This window comes from Juglans regia, chromosome 7, assembly GCF_001411555.2.
Source record: "Juglans regia cultivar Chandler chromosome 7, Walnut 2.0, whole genome shotgun sequence".
Lineage (NCBI taxonomy): Eukaryota > Viridiplantae > Streptophyta > Magnoliopsida > Fagales > Juglandaceae > Juglans > Juglans regia.
Window position 1 is genome coordinate 8310346 of NC_049907.1, and position 19392 is coordinate 8329737.

The following is a 19392-nucleotide window of genomic DNA, read 5'->3' on the forward strand; positions in this document are numbered from 1 at the left end:
GAGATGCAATATCTTGTGAAGTATGATTAAGCTAAGTCTCAAATATGATACATGTTAGTTTCGGTTTTGCCTTGTACATTGGTTTTGCATGTTTGTTTGGACATAAGAGCTAATGGAAGCATGATATTATGAGTTGAATTGATGAAAATACATAGTTTGGAAGTCGTAGATGGATCGGCCAAGACATCTTTTGGGTTATAAAAATCTGTTTGGTGTTTGGATGAAGGAATAGATTATGTTTGCATGAAATTATCCTTGCTTATATGTTCTAATATTTATAAGCTATGATATGAGATGCATGCTATGGAATGAGCTATGTGTTTTGGTTTTTACATGTTGCATGAACAAGATTTATGTTTCGTCATGAGTCCATGTCACATGTCTAATGCATTTAGGTCCATGTTTTAAAAGAAAAGTCTACTTATAAAAAAAATGTTTTAAAAGAAAAATAAAAAATGTTTTATAACCCAAATGCTAGAATGAGGAATGCCCTAGTGGAACTCCCTATCTACTCTGGAGTGTCTAAAGTCAAGTGGAAATCTCTGAGTTGACGAAGTACAGTCGACAAATCTCGAATGGTTCTTATGGAAGGATACCAGAACGAGGTTGCATCTAAAGCTAGTGGGTGCGTATTACGGTGATCAAGAAGAAATATGCAAACTGCTGTAAAGGAATATGTTTATGTTTATAACGTAGTCACCTCGATCAAGTAAATTGTTAGTTGATGCGGTAACTAGCGGGGAACACACGGTACTTAGGGGAGCCATGAGATATCCATATTTGTGTGTGTGTGTGAGTGTGTATGTAGTATTAAAATAGCAGTCAATGTGAGGGGTTGCCACACTATTTAGGTAAATTAATTATATCTTACAATTATATATACATATATTATATATAAGGGTTTCTAATATTATAGTCATATCTGTTTTTGTGCATTTTTTTTTTATTTTGTGAAAATACATTTCTGGCGAGTACAATTGGTCGGAAATAAATTTTTTCGTCCATTTAACTTATTTGCGGCGATCACATATTGTCGCAAATACTCTATTTCAGCGAAAATAACCCACTGGGAATATATAGCAGCAATGATAATCTATAATCGTTGGAAAAAAGATATAGTCATTTGTGTTGATTTATTAAGTTTTTGCAGCGATAAATATCACCGCAATTGACTTTTCTCATCGATTTAATTGTAAATGGAAACGACATTTCAGGCCATTTTTAATACATTTGTAACAAACTAAAATCGTCAAAAATAGTATCTTTTTGCGAAGATTTTTGCGTATTGCTGAAGTTGGTCAGAAATGGCACTTTAATTTTGTAAAAAATGCAGCGAATTAAAAATCACTAAAATTGATCAAATGCAGCAATTATTGGGAATATTTGTGACAATTTGAGCGTTGAAAAACGTCTGATTTCTTGTAGTGTATGTGAATGATATGATATGAACAAGACATTTGAGCTCCATGATATGAAATAACATGATATGCTATGAAATGATATGACATGATATGTTATGCATAAATATTATGATATGATATGAAAGAAATGATAAGGAATTATGAGACTTGTTCTCAATACAATATGTTATGACATGATGTGAATTGGCATGATATTTTATGATATGAACAAGAACCCGAGTTCAAATGATATGAACATGTGTTAAGAGCTCAAAAGATGAAAAAGTCATTTTTACAAGAAAATTCCATGATGCATAAGTCAAAGTTTTATGTCAAACGTAGATGTCCATGCATTTGTTTGTGTTTGCTTTTATATACTTATGATATATGTGGTATATTGTTTGTGTACTTGTTGAGATTTATTGAAACCTCATTGTGGTAGTTTTCACTACCATTTCCCACCCGAAATGATAGAAGTTGTAACAGGTACTTCGAATTCCTGAGAACTATGAACCTAGACGGTTCTATGATAGAGGACGAGTATACTGTACAAACTCGTTACGACTATACTCTAGACGCATTGAAACACACGACCTCGCTTCTCAGGAAAATTCTAGCTAGTAATAGTCAGATCGAGATTGATGACACGATCTCCCGACCATCCAAAATTTTGAAATTTTGGTGGAATATGGATCAATTGTCTACTTTTCTTGAGCGAGCCTCGAAGGCCTTGACTGACGCAAATGCAACGGTGGAAGATTTAGGATTGTTATCATCCGAGCCTTAGAAATCCCATGAGATTTTGTGGTGTCTAACTCCTGATGGGACAATAGTGATGAAGAAGACAAGAACCTAAGATGTTTTGTGGGAAAACTTATGACTTAAGGTTTCAATTTTTGAGGAACAATGTTTTGATGGATCTTGTGTTTTGGGAATGGTTTAAAATACACTATTTTATTTTGGAAGTCTTTTGGAAAACACAACTCTTATTTTGAAGTGCTTATGCTATATGAAACTTTGGGATATTTGCCCTTATTGGTACCATATGTCTTTTTATTTTGCCACCGTGCTTAGGTTAGAAAAAAAAAATCGTTGTAATTTTTATTCCATACTGTTAGATTCTAGGTGTCTTGCATCTTAACTGTCATATACGAGGGGTATGTAGACTTATATTATATGTCCCGATGCATTCAGTCACCGTCAAATCTCAAACAGGGGCTAGGGGCATCGCAAACTGCCAGGAGTATATGTGGTTGAGCCGTAACCTAGAGTCTATAGGCAAACTTCAATGAAAAGGCTCTGGCTCCTAGAGGACGGTAACAAAATTAGTTTATCCTCGATCCTTTGGATGTGTACTTTCAGTTTGAATATTGTTTTTCAAGTTGTTGATTACAAGGACTAGTTTGTACAAAAATGAAAATTGTAACATAGGAGAAAGGGTTTAGTAGTGGTCAGACATAAGTAGAGATGGTGTCTTGGATATTTGGAATGCCTCTCTAAATAAATCCAAGAGGAGCTTGTGTTTAGAGGGACTTGGACCTTGGAGAAAAGAAACATTTGAAACTTGTAAGGTATTTTTCCTCGAGGCTATGAATCTTCAGGGAGCCCATTCGTACCTTGTTCTTTTTTCTTTTTGTAAATTATTTCTGCTAGCTGCTTGAGGGCCCAAAATCGATAAGCCTATGTTCAATCAACATGCCAAGAAAACTGAAAGCGCAGGCCTCAAATACCCCCTAATCCCATGTATACCATAACGGCATGATCTCACCAATATAGACATTTATGAGATCTTTTCGTTATTTCAAACTATGTTGACAAACCAAATTATCAAAATACCTATGCTTTAAATTAAATGACTATCCATTTCATTTCACTTAAAATGGAAAAATCATTATCCCAAGTCGAACATAAGCCACTGCAAGTCCAATACACAGTGAAGGGTAGGTGGATAAATCGTAGAAGACTATAGGGTTCAAAGAAAATGGTTTTTCATAAGGATTTATTATTTAAAATAAGGAAAATGATACGCATACAACTATTTATGCTATTTGGGATAGCATACAACTATATATGCTACTTGGGGTATCACAGTGTAACACCTCAATGGAAAACCCAAATCACATGACCTATATTTCAAAAGGACTAGTCAATAATACAGTTGAAATCATATTAAAATTTTATAAAGAGCAATAACTTCTCATTCCCAAGCAATTTAGAATCTTATACACCACCTACCCATATTTTTATTATATGTGGTATCACAATCTACTCCCTTTAAATTCTCGACATCCTCGTGGGGCAGTCTGTCGTAGATAACATGGCTCAAGTCTCACATTTCTCATTGACTAATCCTTTTGGAGTATAAGCCATGTGGTTTGAGTTTTCCATTGGAGCATTACACACCGAACTAATGGTAGATTCTAACTCCAACTCTAATTGTACATATTAATCTGTTGCAAATTTCTTAATGGAGAAAACTTGGAGGAAAGAATCCAATTTCTATCTAATAACTACTTTTGTTTGAGCATCAACTATAGAAAATTGGAGAGATTTCCCATAATAGTATCCAATTGTATCATTGACTAGTCCTTTTAGAGTATAGGTCATGTAGTTTGGACATTCCATTGAGGCGTTACACACCGAACTAATAGTAGATTCTAACTCCAACTCTAATTGTACATATTAATCTGTTGCAAATTTCTTAATGGAGAAAACTTGGGGGAAAGAATCCAATTTCTATCTAATAACTACTTTTGTTTGAGCATCAACTACTGAAAATTGGAGAGATTTCCCAGAAAAGCATCCAAGTTATTCGAACCACCCTTGTAACATTAAGCAAACAAATCTGGTTCAAGCATACCGCAAACAGAATTCAGATAATCCCAGATGTTGAAGATTCAGAATGGATAAATATGGCACCATTTCATCCCTACAGGCTTATTGAACAACCTTAGGTCTCTTAGGCAAAATCTGGGGAAGCGTTAGATATTTAAGACCTTTGACTCTGAAAGTTCAATACAACGTTACAAAATAACAATATGATACATACCAATTACATGAAGCTCTTTAAGGACTTCAAATTCAAACTTATACTTGCCTTCTTCTAGCACAGAAAAACAACAGGGAATTCTACTATCCCTCCTACAGACCCCCCTCCCCTTCCCAAAAACCGAAAAAAAAGTGATAAGCACTATACTAATTTTCTATGGCATGCGAAAGTTTTATGTTACATAAACCCTTGGGACTCTTTAGAGGCAAGCCCAAATACCTCTTATTACTTATAAAAAAAAAAAAAAAAGGCTGTGGCTAGCCCTACTTGACATCAGCACCAGATGCATCTGTTGGCAATTTTGACCATGTCAGAGAGTTCTTTAACCCAGTCATCCTCCTACGCAAGAGCATAGATAGGCTTACCAGCAGACAAGCAGCAGCTACCAAAGGAATCAAAACACCAATATTTCTTTTGGGCCAACTCTTCAAAACCAACTCTGCAGGCAACTTGCCAGCAAGACTGCCCATCGAATTATTCAACTTCATAACCTCAACTGCATTCAGCATACCAACAATTGTATATGGCATGCTGATATTCGAAGGCCCAACACTGACACTCAAAACCCCAGAGGCATCTGCATCGACAACGAAGTCAGCATAGAAGGGAGAAGCCAATACATAATTGGTAGCTCTCGACAAATCCAAATCTTTATACGCCAAATTCCCATTAACATACACGTTGAAATACAGCAAACCGAGTGAAATGCTAGCAATATCACAAAAATGCAACCGAACAAGATACTTAAACCCTCCAGTCACGGGAAACACCCATGTAATATTGACATCAGGAACTGAAGCATTCGTACTACGAATCACTCGGGCAGTGTTATAGACGTTATCAGGAGCAACCTCACGGCTTGCACCTCCCATCTGATACCAAATTCGACCACTAAAATACACCCTTTTTGACCCAAAGCTCGAAACCAAGAATTCATCATCGGGAATCCAAGTCCTCCACAAAGTATCGTTAAAAGGGGTCACTTTAGGCCCTCCCACACTGACCCTATGCACAACTTCAAGCGCTTGCATAGCCAACCCATCAAATTCGTCAGTTTTCTCAGAATTAACATACTCGGCCGTATCTAGGATTAAATCTTTAGGCGCAGAGAGCACTTCAAGTGCGTTCACAAAAGCAAATTTAGACTTTTTAGCGGGAATAAACGTGATTACAAGCTTTTCAGTATCAACCCAGATCAGGTACTCCTTCACCCTAGGGCTTACTACCTCCCCGCCGATAAAATCGCTCAGAACCACAAACCCATTGACCAAAACGTGAAATTGCGCATCCCCAAAATCAAATTTCGAAGAATTGAGCTTCTGGAAATGGAAGCGTACCATGTGGGTCCCTTTTTCTTTGATCTCAAACTCGTACCTGGAAGGCCTGGTGAAGACCCTGGCCGATTGATAGATTCGGGGAGACACATCATGAGGGTTCTCGTTTCTGAGCGAAGCGGACCGGCTCGAGTGGAGTGAGTACGAGTTGCGACAAGATGCGTCAGAAACAAATCGGCGATTGTCCACGACAGAGTCCACGATGGATCCGCAGTCGACGAGGTAGTTATCTATGGGGGAGAATAAGGTGTAAGAGAGAGCTGAGAGGGTACCGAGAGAGAGTAGGAGGAGAAAGAAAACAAACTTTCCATGCGGAAACTCCATTAGAGAGAGATTGAGAGCTGAGCTGAGAGCCTGAGAGGCCAAAAGTTTGGGGTTTGTGATAAGCTAGCTCGCTGGGGAGGATGAAGAAATGGAGCGAGGTTACGAGGTCCACGCGCATTGGTGTGACTGACGAAAACAGCCTGGCAAAGTTGCGCAGGACGCGCATCAAAGCGGGACCCTCCACCTTTCAAAGTGGGATTCACTTTAGACGACAATGAGAGGATGCCGTTTTTGACGGGGTTCAAGTCCACACCGCACAATTCTTATTGTTGAATAGATATACAATTTTTTATTACTTTCTATTATATGAAAATCATTTTTATTATAAGATAATAAATATCATTTTTTTTATAATATCTCACAAATTTACTTTTCTTATTTATATTGACTAAAGAAAAGCAAACATTTGATCTAAGAATAAGTTGTAAGTCTATTATTACTCTTTTTTATATTAAAAATAGTTGAGGTTTCGAATTTTTTTTGTTCTTGAAAAGTAGAAAAGTATCACCATTCTAAAAATTATAACTTTTTTTTTTATTATTATCATCATGGGTTTATTAAAAGCTTGTTAAAACATGTCTAATTTTTTTTTTTTGAGTAATTTAAGGATATTTAGATCTTAAATTTATTTCAAAATTCACAAAATATTAATAGAGTCACCACAAAAAAACTGTTTATTTGCTGTTATTTATTTATTTTTTATAAAAATTATTATTTTATGTCAAAATAAATCTATTCTCGTCACAAATAGATATTTTCATCACGAATAACTCGTCGTGACTAGTTTGTAAAATTTTCTTTAAATTATAAGTTCTTACGCAAAGTTAAAGACCTCGAGCAAAAGAGAAATAAACCCATGAATTGGGTTGTAAAATATTTATACAAATATTAAAAAGACCCACTTCATAGGTCTCTCTTCTACTTCAAATCTCTTTAGACATCTTAATTATAAAGTCGGTATTAGATCATGTGTTTTTTTTTTTATTGGGTTAAGAGGGAATATAAAAAGAAAGAAGGGGAGAGGAAAGGGGATTAATGGATCATGGATGCGTCCAAAACTACAGAAGGTTAGCTCTCATGTAAACAGCGAGTGGTCTTACGCGGGACTTTGGTAGCCAATCAAAGACAGAAAACGAGGTCTAGTGGATGTCATTATACGTGCAAGAGTCAAGAACTCGTTTTCTTTTAGGTTAGGGGCTAACCCAATTTTATTTATTTATTTATTTCATTTTTAGGAATTAAGTGGACACTTATTTGAGAATGTCTCTAAATAATCAAATTAATGAAACCTCAAACAAATTCTTGATAATTTTCACATTATTGGAACTCACTTGAAAATTAATGCAACATAATCTTGTGTATATAAATAGAGAAATTCTATTTGCAGTCTCACTTAGAGATTGTATCTACAGACCCTCTATTAAATGAAAAAAAAATATTATTTTAGGAAGAATATTTTTATAATTTTAAAAAAATTTTAAAAATAAAATTATCTATACTTGCATTGCAATCCCTTTTAGGAACCTCATATAGATAAATATGAATTATGTATTGATTCGTTCACATTAAGGATAAAACATTAAAAATATATTTCAATTCCAGTACGTCCATTTGTATGGATACTTAAGAGACGTTTGGATTCGAAGATGACTTGAAATGAGCTGAGATGAGTTGAGATGGATTGTTAATAGTAATGAAATGAGTTGTGAATAGTAGTGAGATTTGTGAATTAAAGTTGCTGAATAATAATGAATAGTAATGAAATGAGTTGAGATGACTTGCGAATCCAAACGTCTCCTTAATCTTTTCCTGCCGCCTTCTTAATTGTGTACAATTTGCACCATATATGTGTTAAAAACATGAGTATACAAATAAGATCAGAATGATAGAGTTTTCAGCCAAATTAACCTATTTATAATATTTCGCATGCTGATATAAATTAAATAATAAAATTTAACAAGTGTTAATTTCACATAGTATCTATTTATATTATATCTTAAGTTCGAACATTGATTTTATACTCTATCCAATTTAATTAAATATTTTATCATATGTCTAGATTAATCTTACATGATATTCAAGGAATTGAGATATTATGGAAAAATTATATAGACATAAGACATATATATTGGAGAAAACATTCTACAACCTAATTTAGAGGAAAACTCTATTGGTTATAAAGGAATCAACTTAGTAATTAAGAAGACAGTAAAAAAGAAAAGAAAAGAAAAAAAGAACTTGTTTTTGTCAGCGAAATTCAATAATTTCATCCTCACTGCATTCTCCCACGTCAATAACCATTGTGCCATTGTCCTGAGTCGGCAAGATCCTGCAGCAGTTTCTTCTTGGAGACTGCTCAAAACACAAAAGAGTAATCTAATTAGTTATTAGTTACAATCAATATGCAGTTCATTGTTATTAATTAAGCATCTAATTAATTTGGTCCTCAATTTGAACATCTATTCATTTTTTTTTTTTTTATTTAGAGGAGGGAGATTTTGAACTCCAGACTTTCATTTTAGAGACTGATCAGGATTATGCCAACCACATGCCCTCGGCCAATTTGAACATTTAATTAAATTAACCATATATATGCAAAAAATTTTAAAAAATAATATAAAAAAGGATTAAAAAAAATTCATCAATTACCTTCTCCCATATATATGGGTTGGGCTTCTTGTAGACCTCCACTTTATCAATCCGAGAAGGGTCCTCCATTTTCCAATTACAGTGTGGGTGTGGACTTTTATCAAGGGAATAGACACTAAATATTGTTTGATTATTTTGTGCATCATCATCACATGATGCGGTAGTAGTGGCGGCTTTGGAAATGTAATACACAAAGGGGTATTGACAGGGGCTCTTGCCGAGGGGACGAGTGTTAAAGGCAAAGCCTTTGTAGTCAGCTTTGGGGTACCAATTGTAAAAGGTTCTGGCTGGAATCTCTAGCTCTCGAGCTGTCAAAATGCCCCGAAATATCTGAATTGCGTAGCCCCATGACACAGATACCGTCCATCTCCGAGTCTTGTCGTAGCAAATGGATTGTTGCATGAGCCCCGCTGAGTCTAGCTTCATGGGGAGCGTCAGGCGTTGGAGGGCTCGGGATCGGTCCATATGAGGGAATATCGGCTCAATCACGTCTAGGTGGTGGAGGGACACCAATGGGGCAATTGGGTGCGCCGCAAGGAGTCCGAATATGTTGCCGTATACATCAAACTGAAAGTACAATTAATCTACCAATAATTAAGATCATGCAAAATTCATATATATATATATATATGCATATGATCACTGGTGTGGAGTGGAGGGTGTGTCCTAGCTCTCTACCCAAATTTACGAGTAGAAAGACTTCTATATCATGTTATACATGATCACCTCTAGATTCCCAAGCAACGTTGCTTGGGAAAAATAAGTTAAGCTGATCATTGCTCTGAAATATGTACTGGACATGATGATGAGAAGTAACACAGTATATCTTGCATGTATTCTAAACAATTAGCAAAAAGAAGCAAGTGATATGAAAGAATAACCTGGTGAAATCCTTGTTCCTTGGTGAGAGGAACACCAAGCTCGGCCATGCAAGCCTGAATCCGATCATCCGATCCGTACAAACCTGGGTATCTTTGTATACACCTATCCTGCATTTTTTCAAGCGCCTTTGCTAATCCATAACTAATAGCAAACCCACCACCACCATACGCCATATTGTACGAAAATTGTATGTTCTGCAGATGACTCTCGGACGTGCTACCAATATAATAGTAGTGATTATGATCGTATTTCTTTAGAACTCTGACCAAATTGTCAGGAACAAAAACAGTGTCATCATCCCCCATCACAAACCACCTCACATCCTCCAAACCCAGCCTCAAAGTCTCCGAAACTATGCGCGATATGCGTATCGCCGACCCGTGGCCTTCTAGGTTTTTGTACGTGAACTTCGAGGTGTCATTGGAGATCTTCAATGGCGGTAGAAGTTTTTCTTCATCAGCTTCTGTTTTGACATGCTTGTCCAACCAAACAAATCCACGCGTTTCGTTTGGTCTCCACCATATCTTGATGTAGTTTTTCCTATGATCCCAGAGCTTGGCTGAGGCTCCAATGCCGAAAACTACGTGGGAGAGGTTCGTTTTGATCTCTGGGGGTTCATGAGGATCATGACCCTGATCAGTTCTTGGCAGTCCGGGCGGCGATAAGATTATGTCGGATCTGTGATGAGTGGTGAAATCTTGTTTGGTACAAAAACAGAAAAGATCCACGAATCTTAGGGAGCAAAAGACGTATATGACAGGAATCAAGAGGAAAAGGAAGGCCAATGATTTTAGAACAGACCAAGTCGTGCGAAGTTTTTCTGAATTTTTTGTATTGGTTTTCATGGTGTAGGGTATGCAGAGATTAGAGGCCGGTGCATGAAGCTTTTTCATGGCGTACTAGGGTTTACAGATATTATTAGAGGGGAGGGTTTGAGAATTTATGAGGTGATCAGATATATATCGATATGAAGAGGCTTTGTAAAGTTGAAGTAGCCCTCTGAAAACAGAACTCTTTTCTACCGAGTTATCCAATTCAAGTTGAACAACGTAGTTTAATTAAGTTTATCCAGAAAACTGAAAATAATATATATGTGCTATTTTCGCGTGGGAAAAATAGTTTCAAATCCTTCCCCTACTATGAGAAAAACAACGGAAACCACGTTTAAGCCCATAAACAGCTAAGAATTGGGTACGTATATACCTATCCACATGAACATTTCATCTTATGTACGTCTCTCTCATTGAATTAATTAGGCATACGATTGGAGTGGATTAATAAAGGGAGTAAGTTGAAGTAATTAAGACATTCTATGAAATTACCCAAATAGCGTAGTGATCTCTCCAAATACTACAGTGAATCCGGCCTTTGCATGCAATGTTTTTCACGGTATAGGGTTTATATATATTTGCATTTTTAGGGTGTACGATTTCTTTGAAAAAATTGATAAATTTGAACATGAAAAACTTTTTTTTTTTTAATAGTGGATCCTATTTTTTTTTTTTAAAGAAAGTACTTGTATGAGACTTATACAATCTAAAACTATATCAAACATTACTCAATTTATATTTAATCACTTTCTCTACTTGAAAAATTGATTTACTCGTGATTGTGGGTTGCAATTTGTGTTTGCAGGTCGTGTTTGTGCCACGTCAAGTCATAGATATTCGACTATATGGGTTAACCCGACCCCAATCCCGACTCGTTAAGCTAAACGTACGTGTCAAATTTTTAAATCCAAACCCAACTCATTTAAATAACGGGTCGTGTCACTCGTTTAATAATTAATTAAAAATAGGTCAATATGACACGACTTATTTAACTCGTTTCATGTAAATATGTTGAACTAACACGCATAATCTATTTGATATGATTAACATAATTTCACACAAAAGTTAAAATCTATATTTATTAGTAGTCACAATATCTGAAAAAATAATAAGACTATCTACTAATAAAAAATATTAAGATTTTTTAAATTTTAACTTATAATAAAACCAACATTACAAAGCCCGCAATAATAAATATGAGTATAGATCTAGAATTACAATTCCAATAATAAAAATATAAGTATATTGAGAAATATCAATATTACAAACTAATAAAAATATAAGAATATTGAGAAATACCAATATTACTATATAAACATATATAGTACTATTCATCTTAAACTTATAGGTCGTGTTATGTCACTACAAGAAAACTGCTTATTTACGATTAGTTAATTCTAACGAAATGACTATTTACAACTAAAATTAATTGTAAAAAATCTTTTGATTGCAATAAATTGGTCACAAAAGTTCATTTTTCTTGTAGTGCGTATTATCACCCTACCGACCGTGACCTAGAATTATTTTGACAAATTATTATGCGCAGTCTTTGGGTTTGGTTTTTTTCAAACTAATTTCCCGTGTTGAAACAGTTCTAAAGGATTATTGGCTTTAGTTTAGTGACGGAAAATGCTAACGTGACGCATACATTGATACTTGTAATGTCATAAACAATATTCATAGAACGGGCATATCTTCTTTCAAAAATTTTATGGATCATCATTTTTATATTATATATATTTTTTATTCGTTTTCTTATCATATAAAGATGATAAGTAAAATAACTTATAGCAGAGAAAAAAAAATTTAAACATGTGTGATTTGCGTTGTAGGCAGCTGGCCGTATAGGAAAGTTCATGATCTTCTTCGCACATAGCTAGCATTTAAAAAAAATTAAAATTTCCCGGTCAACATGTTAGGTCAACATAAATATTAAAAGGTAAAATAAATTGAAAAATCAACTAAGTCAAATATAAAAATACCCAAAAAAAAAAAAGTAAACTTCAAAAATGAAAAAACTAAACAAAAATTCATAAACTAAATCTAAGAAAAATAAAATAGATAAATTATAAACTAAGAACAGAAAATAGAGAACTAAATTAAAACCAAAAAACTAAAAAAGAAAAAAACAATACATTAATAAAAGAAAAAACTTTAAATTAAAAAAAAAAAAAGGCGCCACTCTTGAGGGATTGTGAGTAGGGGTGGCAAATCATGTTTTTGGATCGTGTTCGTGTCATGTCAAATTATAAACATTTGATTATATAGGTCAATCAGAACTTGACTCGTTAAGCTAATTGTGTCAAATGTGTTAAACCCTAACCCCAACCCATTTAGATAACGGGTCGTGTCACCTATTTTGATCGGTTTAAATGGAGTGAACTAACACACATAACTCATTTGACCTGATTAATATAATTTCACATAGAAATTAAAATATATATTTATTAGTAGCAACAATATCTTAAAAAATATATATCAATATTTTTTAAATTTTAACATATAATAAAATCAATATTACAAATTATATAATAACAAATATTAGCATAGGTCTAAAATTACAATCACAACAATAAAAACAATAAAAGCATAAGCATACTGAGAAATATTAATATTACAACTTAACAATAATAAAATTTAAATTTTGAAATAAAATCTAAATGAGTTAAAACATGTTGATTTCTTGTTAAGTGGGTTGACCCGTTAATAAATTTTGTCTTAATGGGTCAACCTGTTTTGACCTGAACCTGTTAACATTAAATCCAAACTCGCTAATTTCGTGTCGTGTTCGTGTTGAGTTCACAATTCTTCTCACATATTGTCACCCCTAATCGTGTGTGAACACGAAGGGCACTTGGTTTTCTACCGTTTTAGTTTATTATTTTACAATTTAGTATTTCTTAAAAAAATTGTTTATGAATTTAATTTAATTTTTTATATTTTTAGGTGTTTTATTTTTAATTTAGTTGTTTTTTTAAATTTTATTTTCTGACTTTAAATTAAATTTTATTTTATTACTATTTTGTTTTTAAAAAGGATGATAGTATGCCTCTCAAATATGTCCATTAAATGTGCTCACTCATATATTTTTATTTATTTTTATTTGTTCTTAATGATTAAGAAAGTGGCTATTAATGAATTTATTTATTTATTCTTAATAGTTAAGATGTTTAAAAAATATTTAAAGAAAAAGAAAAAAAAACAAAAAAAAATTCATTTATACTAATGTGCATATTTAAGATGCACATTTATGTGCACCGTAGTATTCTTTTACTTTTTAGCATTTTATGTTTCCTACGATTTGACTGTGCTTTTATATTTTGTTTAAATACTGGCTGCGTATATAGGAAATGTGTCATTTTATAATTGATTATGATCAAACAAGTATGTAACATGTCAATATTTTTGTCAATAAAATAACATATTTTTAACAAATGGATCAATTTGGATATAAAAAAATGATATTTGCAGATTAAGGTGTGCTGGTCCCACACAATCTTTTTGAAAAAGGAAAATGATACTTGGCCTCACGATTTTGCCCCTCAAAGTTATCATTTTGGTATTTTAATTTTTTTTTATAATAGTTAAGTAATTGACTATTAGTGAAGTGGTGTATTTTTTAAAAATATTTAAAAGAAAAAAAAAAGGTGCAATTGTACTAATGGTAAGTTTGCGGAGGCAAAATTGTAGGGCCCATTAGCAACACCATTTGAAAAAAAATGGTAAATCTAAGATCTATAAAAAAAAATTATTTTTTTAATAGTGGATCTTACTTTTTTTAAAATGAGTGTACAAAGTCTTCACACTTCAAAACTGAATCTAGTATTACCCTTTAGATTAATATCTAGTACTTGTAACAGGTTTCACATTTTAAAAAAATGATCTTATGGACACATTTGATTCAAGAGGAGTTGGAGGTGGTAGCTACAATTGCAAAAATAATTTGGTCAATGAGGAATTCAATTACACATAGAAAGGGCTTCGCTCACCCAAATATGCTTGTCAAAAAGGCTGAGGAGGAGATACATGCATTTAGGAATGCTCATGTCACTCTTATGTCCCCTAGACCAAATATATCATAGGTGGCTCGATCCTGGGAGAAACTTCCAGCAGGAACCTATAAAGTCAATTGGGATGCAGCCTTAGATAAGTCACAAGGGCAGCCCTAGTTTCTTAGAGAGAGAGACTCCTCATTCTCTCTAACCCCCCTCCCTCCCTCATCTCTAATTCCTCTCATCTCTAGTTTTCTCATTTTCTTTTCATTTCTTGGTGTTTTTCAGGGTTAAGTATGGAGGAAGGCCGATCTACTACTCTCCGGTGTCTGGTGACCACCACGCACCCCACCGCAAGGTTCCCAAGGCACCGATCTTTCAGATAGACGAATAATTTCATTGAATGCAACAACGCGTGTATTCCACGTGCCACCACTCAAGGTGTATTTTTGCCGCCACGCGCGACCTTTTTGGGTCTAGGACCATTGGTTACGTTAGACCTGACCGTCCGCCATTCCCCCGAGGGTGGCGTGTGACCCTTCACACGCCATCACAGTCGATGTTTGTATTAGTTTTTTCCTCCAAGGTTATAAATGCAGATCTATATCTTTAAAAAATGTAATCCGTTATTTTACTCTTTTTTTAATTTATGTAATGTCTTTTGTTTTTTTTATAAAAAAAATACATAATCTCTTGGACTTTCTTCTATAGAGTGTATCATCAATTCTGTTTTAGACGAAGTGTGGAGTTTGGCTTACTCTTCTCATTCTTAGATGAAGTATGAGATTTGATTAACTATAAAGTTGTACTATCTCTCAAACTATAAATTTATAGAGATTTACAGTATTAGACGTGACCATGTCAATCATGAGCCATGTCTATAGGCATTGGGCCATAGTCAGGGACTCGAAAGGGCAAGTGATAGCCACTTTTCGAGCATGTATGGTGCTGCCTGCAAGTGCTTTTCTTGCAGAAACCTATGCATTTATGATGTCTACCAACTTCTGTCAAGACCTTGATCTAAGTCAGATTATTCTTCAAGGGATGGGCTTCAGGTGGTTAATGCACTAAACAAGGAGACAATAGATTGGAGCCAGATTGGTTTTCTGGTAGAAAATACAACAATATATACTGCTGAATTGATTCTCAAACTGGTCAGTCCAACATGTCAAACGTGATGCTAACACTGCTGCTTATAGGCTTGCTAAAGATGCCCTAAACCTCTATGAAGATTTGATAGACACTATGGAAGTTCCAGAATGTATTTGTAAAACACTTCTTCTAGGGGCAGTTGTGAACTGCAAACGGCGCACAATCGGCATCTAAAATAATACTTTTTAATTCCCACGTGGATTAATTTTTTTTAAAAAAAGAACAACCGAAAAGACTAAGAAGAGAAATGCGGGAAAGTGAGCTTCTTCTTCAAGCCAGTTTTCAGACTTCGAATGTTCTGAGATTGCCGTACGGAGAAAGTGGAAAAAAGTTTCTTTGCTTGTTGAAAGAAAGTGGAAAAAAAACTGGGAATCATCATCAGTTTGAATATTTTCTTCTGAAAATGACAGTGTGGGTCTTCGGCATCTTCGTCTCACGGTCTTCATCTTCTTCTTCACTCTACTGTGTGGGTTTTCATCTTCTTCTTGACCATGTGGTAAGAAATCATAGTTTGGATTGTGCTTTGAATGTATTGGATGAATATCCTCAGTTTTGAAGCTACTTTTTCAAGCTTGAAACCATGTCTAAAAATGTATAAAAATGAGTTTCGGTTTCTCAAAACAGAAGCTATTTTATGACTTTGAACTCAAATAACATGCATAGTAGTTTCAAACCACAAAGAATGGTAAAAACTGGAAATCACTTTGCACATTGGTTGACGCTATTACTCTCTGATTACCACTGTAAATTGAAGAATGGAAAACTTTTGTTACTTGTTTGTAAAGCGAGTACGCCTCCTCTGGTTTGCCACATTTGGCATATGCATCTCTTTGACTTATATATTATTTTCTCATAAGTTGGGAAATGCAGAACAGCTGCAAAGACTTCTTGGGTTTTTTTCAACTTGTGTTGCTTTGCATATAAACTAATCAAAGAAGCAATTGTGGCAGCCTCCAGTCTACAGCCTAGCTTGATCAATTGACCTGTAGTTTATGCTTTAAAAGCATCACCTGTGTAGAAATAAAACGAGAAGTTGGTTCATTTCAACAGATATAGATTAAAAGTCAACAAGCTTTTACTCTTAGGCCCTTGTGTTAGAGACGTTTGGATTCGAAGATGAGTTGAGATGACTTGAGATGGATTGTGAATAGTAATGAGATGAGTTGTGAATAGTAGTGAGATTTGTGAGTTAAAGTTGATGAATAGTAATGAATAGTAGTGAGATGAGTTGAGATGAGTTGAGATGAGCTGAGATGAGCTGAGATCTCTTTCGAATCCAAATATTAAAAGAAACATTAATCAACCTTACTTGCCTTCTCTAATGAAGTTCTTAATAAACTAGTTCACAATTGACAAGCAACTAGCAGTTGCAAGCAACAACTTCAGATGTTTATTTTTCTCATTTTGTTTTAGATTTTACAAGTTTGAAAAGTCTAAACATGAGCTACTTTCTTACTCCTCACATAGGAAATGCAATATTACATGACGTCTTATTAAAGAATATTTACATGTTTTTATCAGATTTGCTGCTTGCATTTTTCTTTACATGCTCATCCAGTGTTCTCTAGTTCAAGACCGATAAACTGAACCAAGACCAATAGATACATGCAGTACTCGGTGGTGTCCCACAGCACATACTGTGGTCATCAATTTGCTCAACTTGAAGACCAATAAACCATGAACCAAGTGACACATCTTCATTGGCATACTTATGCAATATAGGCCTGCAATAAAAACCAGTTTCCAAAGATCAGCATCTTTGTTTCAAAAGGAGAAGTACATGTATGTTTAAGTCTAGAGCCTATAACGTCCAAAGATCAGCATCTTGTTTTTTTTTTTTTTTTAAACAAGGAAAAAAAATAGTGCCTTATGTTTGATTTGATCCAACTCAAGGTTTTCTTAACACAGTTTTCGGTCAATTTCACCTAATGCACATAACTTTGAAGTCCTAATGAAATTTTCAGAATATCTTTTTGACCTAGATGAAGAACAAAGATAATGCCAACACTGAATAGAACATCTATGAAGATGAAGTCCATGGCTCTTAATAGGGTAGCTAACTGATAGCAAATTAGGCAACTTCCATATGAAAAACATACTGGTTGATGGAAATGTATGTGGCTAGATCCTTTGAAATTGCATATATCTGCCCAGTTTCATGTCGGAAGTATTTATTCCCCTCTTCTCCAAATTTCCAGTACTCTAGTAAGTTGATACTTGACATCTATAGGGAACAAAGGAACTTAAAATATTAATATAGCATTGCAGATATGAAGCAACGATTAACATATAATGAAATATTAACAATTTCATCATTTTTGTGGGAAAATTAATCATTCTTGTCCATCATTTTTGCTCCTATAAAAATGGTTGTACAATTTTTTTTTATACAGCATGTCAACATGTAAAAAGGAAAAGAAAACCCATCTCTCTCAACACCATCTAGCTCAAATCCCTCACTTGTGGTATGATTCTTAATATTTGATAGGAGTTTCAACTTGTAGTTGCTAATTATCATTATTATTGTTATGTTAGGACATCCCAACAACTGTTCCAAACTTTCCAAATTACATGCACGGTTACGGAGTAGGGCCTGCATGGTCTCCGGCTTTTATCACATATCCAAATGCATACCAATGTCCAAGCAACATGCAGATGGTGATGCAACTTCATTGTTTGTTTTTTTTTTTCCCTAATTTTTGGAAGTTTAATTGATTTCTTTTTTAGCAGAATACTGGTTATCCATTTCAATATGGGATGAGACCTCCGACTCCTCCTATGGCTACAAGCTCGGAACAACTGAAAGATTAGAAGAGGATACACCCGGGTGCAGGGAAACTGAAGCGCCTTGTTTCTCCTCTAGGGTTGGTGAACAAGGTGAAGAGGATAGGCTAGATTTAGGGGAAACTGGCGATGGCACTGCCGAGATACCTCCGTTAGACCGAATGGATGGTGGTGATATGATGGAGGAGCCAAAAGCGGAGATGGAGTTTGATTTTTTTGAGGAATTAATGAGCTATTATAAGATATATGCTAAGAAATGTGGGTTTGGATCCATGACACAAAGGAGTGAAAGGGATGACGAAGGGAGTGTCAAATATGTCACTCTTGGTTGTGCCCGTGGGGGGAAAGCTCGGAATAGGACAATGAATGTCGCCAAACCACGCCCGACAGGAAAGACTGACTGTAAGACAATGATTAATGTCTTAAAAGTTAAGAGGAAGATGCGGTTGACCACAGTTCATAATACCCATAATCACGGACTGAGTCCACAGAAATCTCGTTTCTTCCGATGTAATCGCGAAGTTAGTGAGACTGTAAAAAGGGTACTTGATACTAACGACCTAACTGGCATTCGAATGAACAAAAGTTTCGGATCTCTTGTTGTGGGTGCGGGAGGATTTGAGAATCTCCCATTTTTGGAAAAAAGATTGTCGCAATTACATTGATAAGGCAAGACATCTACAACTTGGAGCAGGTGGTACTGGAGCACTTCGAGACTATTTTTGTAGAATGCAGTACAAGAACCCCGGATTCTTTGCCTTGATGGATTTAGATGATGATGAGAGGTTAAAGAATGTCTTTTGGGCAGATCCACGCAGTAGGGCAGCTTATCAAGATTTTGGTGATGTGGTAACATTTGACACCACGTACTTAACAAACAGATACGGGATGCCCTTTGCTCCCTTTGTTGGTGTAAACCATCATGGGCAGTCCATTCTCTTGGGAGCAAGGTTAATTTCTAGTGAGGACACAGAGACTTTTACTTGGTTATTTTAG

The 19392-nt window shown here is 34.9% G+C and overlaps 3 protein-coding genes across 3 annotated transcripts; 1 reads left to right on the forward strand and 2 right to left on the reverse strand.

Annotated features, from left to right (window-relative positions):
* Positions 1-4357: 4357 nt before the first annotated feature.
* LOC109010008 (probable receptor-like protein kinase At5g24010) lies at positions 4358-6221 on the reverse strand. The gene has a single exon (XM_018990704.2). It carries the CDS (start codon positions 6105-6107, stop codon positions 4713-4715), a length of 1395 nt encoding a protein of 464 aa, XP_018846249.2. The 5' UTR covers positions 6108-6221; the 3' UTR covers positions 4358-4712.
* Positions 6222-8354: 2133 nt separating this feature from the next.
* On the reverse strand, positions 8355-10531 carry LOC109010006. Its single transcript, XM_035691399.1, has 3 exons — positions 9638-10531; positions 8757-9323; positions 8355-8459 (listed from the first exon to the last, which is right to left on the reverse strand). The coding sequence occupies exons 1-3, from the start codon at positions 10529-10531 to the stop codon at positions 8355-8357; spliced, it is 1566 nt and encodes a 521-aa protein (XP_035547292.1).
* Positions 10532-18209: 7678 nt separating this feature from the next.
* LOC118348869 (protein FAR1-RELATED SEQUENCE 8-like) lies at positions 18210-19392 on the forward strand. Its single transcript, XM_035691400.1, has 3 exons — positions 18210-18270; positions 18343-19002; positions 19091-19392. Exons 1-3 carry the CDS (start codon positions 18210-18212, stop codon positions 19390-19392), a joined length of 1023 nt encoding a protein of 340 aa, XP_035547293.1.

Bases quoted from the DNA above. Each gene is read 5' to 3' on its own strand.
- LOC109010008 (XM_018990704.2), bottom strand. From the start codon at position 6,107: ATGGAGTTTCCGCATGGAAAGTTTGTTTTCTTTCTCCTCCTACTCTCT.
- LOC109010006 (XM_035691399.1), bottom strand. From the start codon at position 10,531: ATGAAAAAGCTTCATGCACCGGCCTCTAATCTCTGCATACCCTACACC. The intron at 9,324-9,637 runs GTTATTCTTTCA...TTGTACTTTCAG, and splicing joins AGGAACAAGGATTTCACCAG to TTTGATGTATACGGCAACAT. The intron at 8,460-8,756 runs GTAATTGATGAA...TGTTTTGAGCAG, and splicing joins ACCCATATATATGGGAGAAG to TCTCCAAGAAGAAACTGCTG.
- LOC118348869 (XM_035691400.1), top strand. From the start codon at position 18,210: ATGGTCTCCGGCTTTTATCACATATCCAAATGCATACCAATGTCCAAG. The intron at 18,271-18,342 runs GTGATGCAACTT...CTTTTTTAGCAG, and splicing joins GTCCAAGCAACATGCAGATG to AATACTGGTTATCCATTTCA. The intron at 19,003-19,090 runs GTGCGGGAGGAT...AACTTGGAGCAG, and splicing joins TTTCGGATCTCTTGTTGTGG to GTGGTACTGGAGCACTTCGA.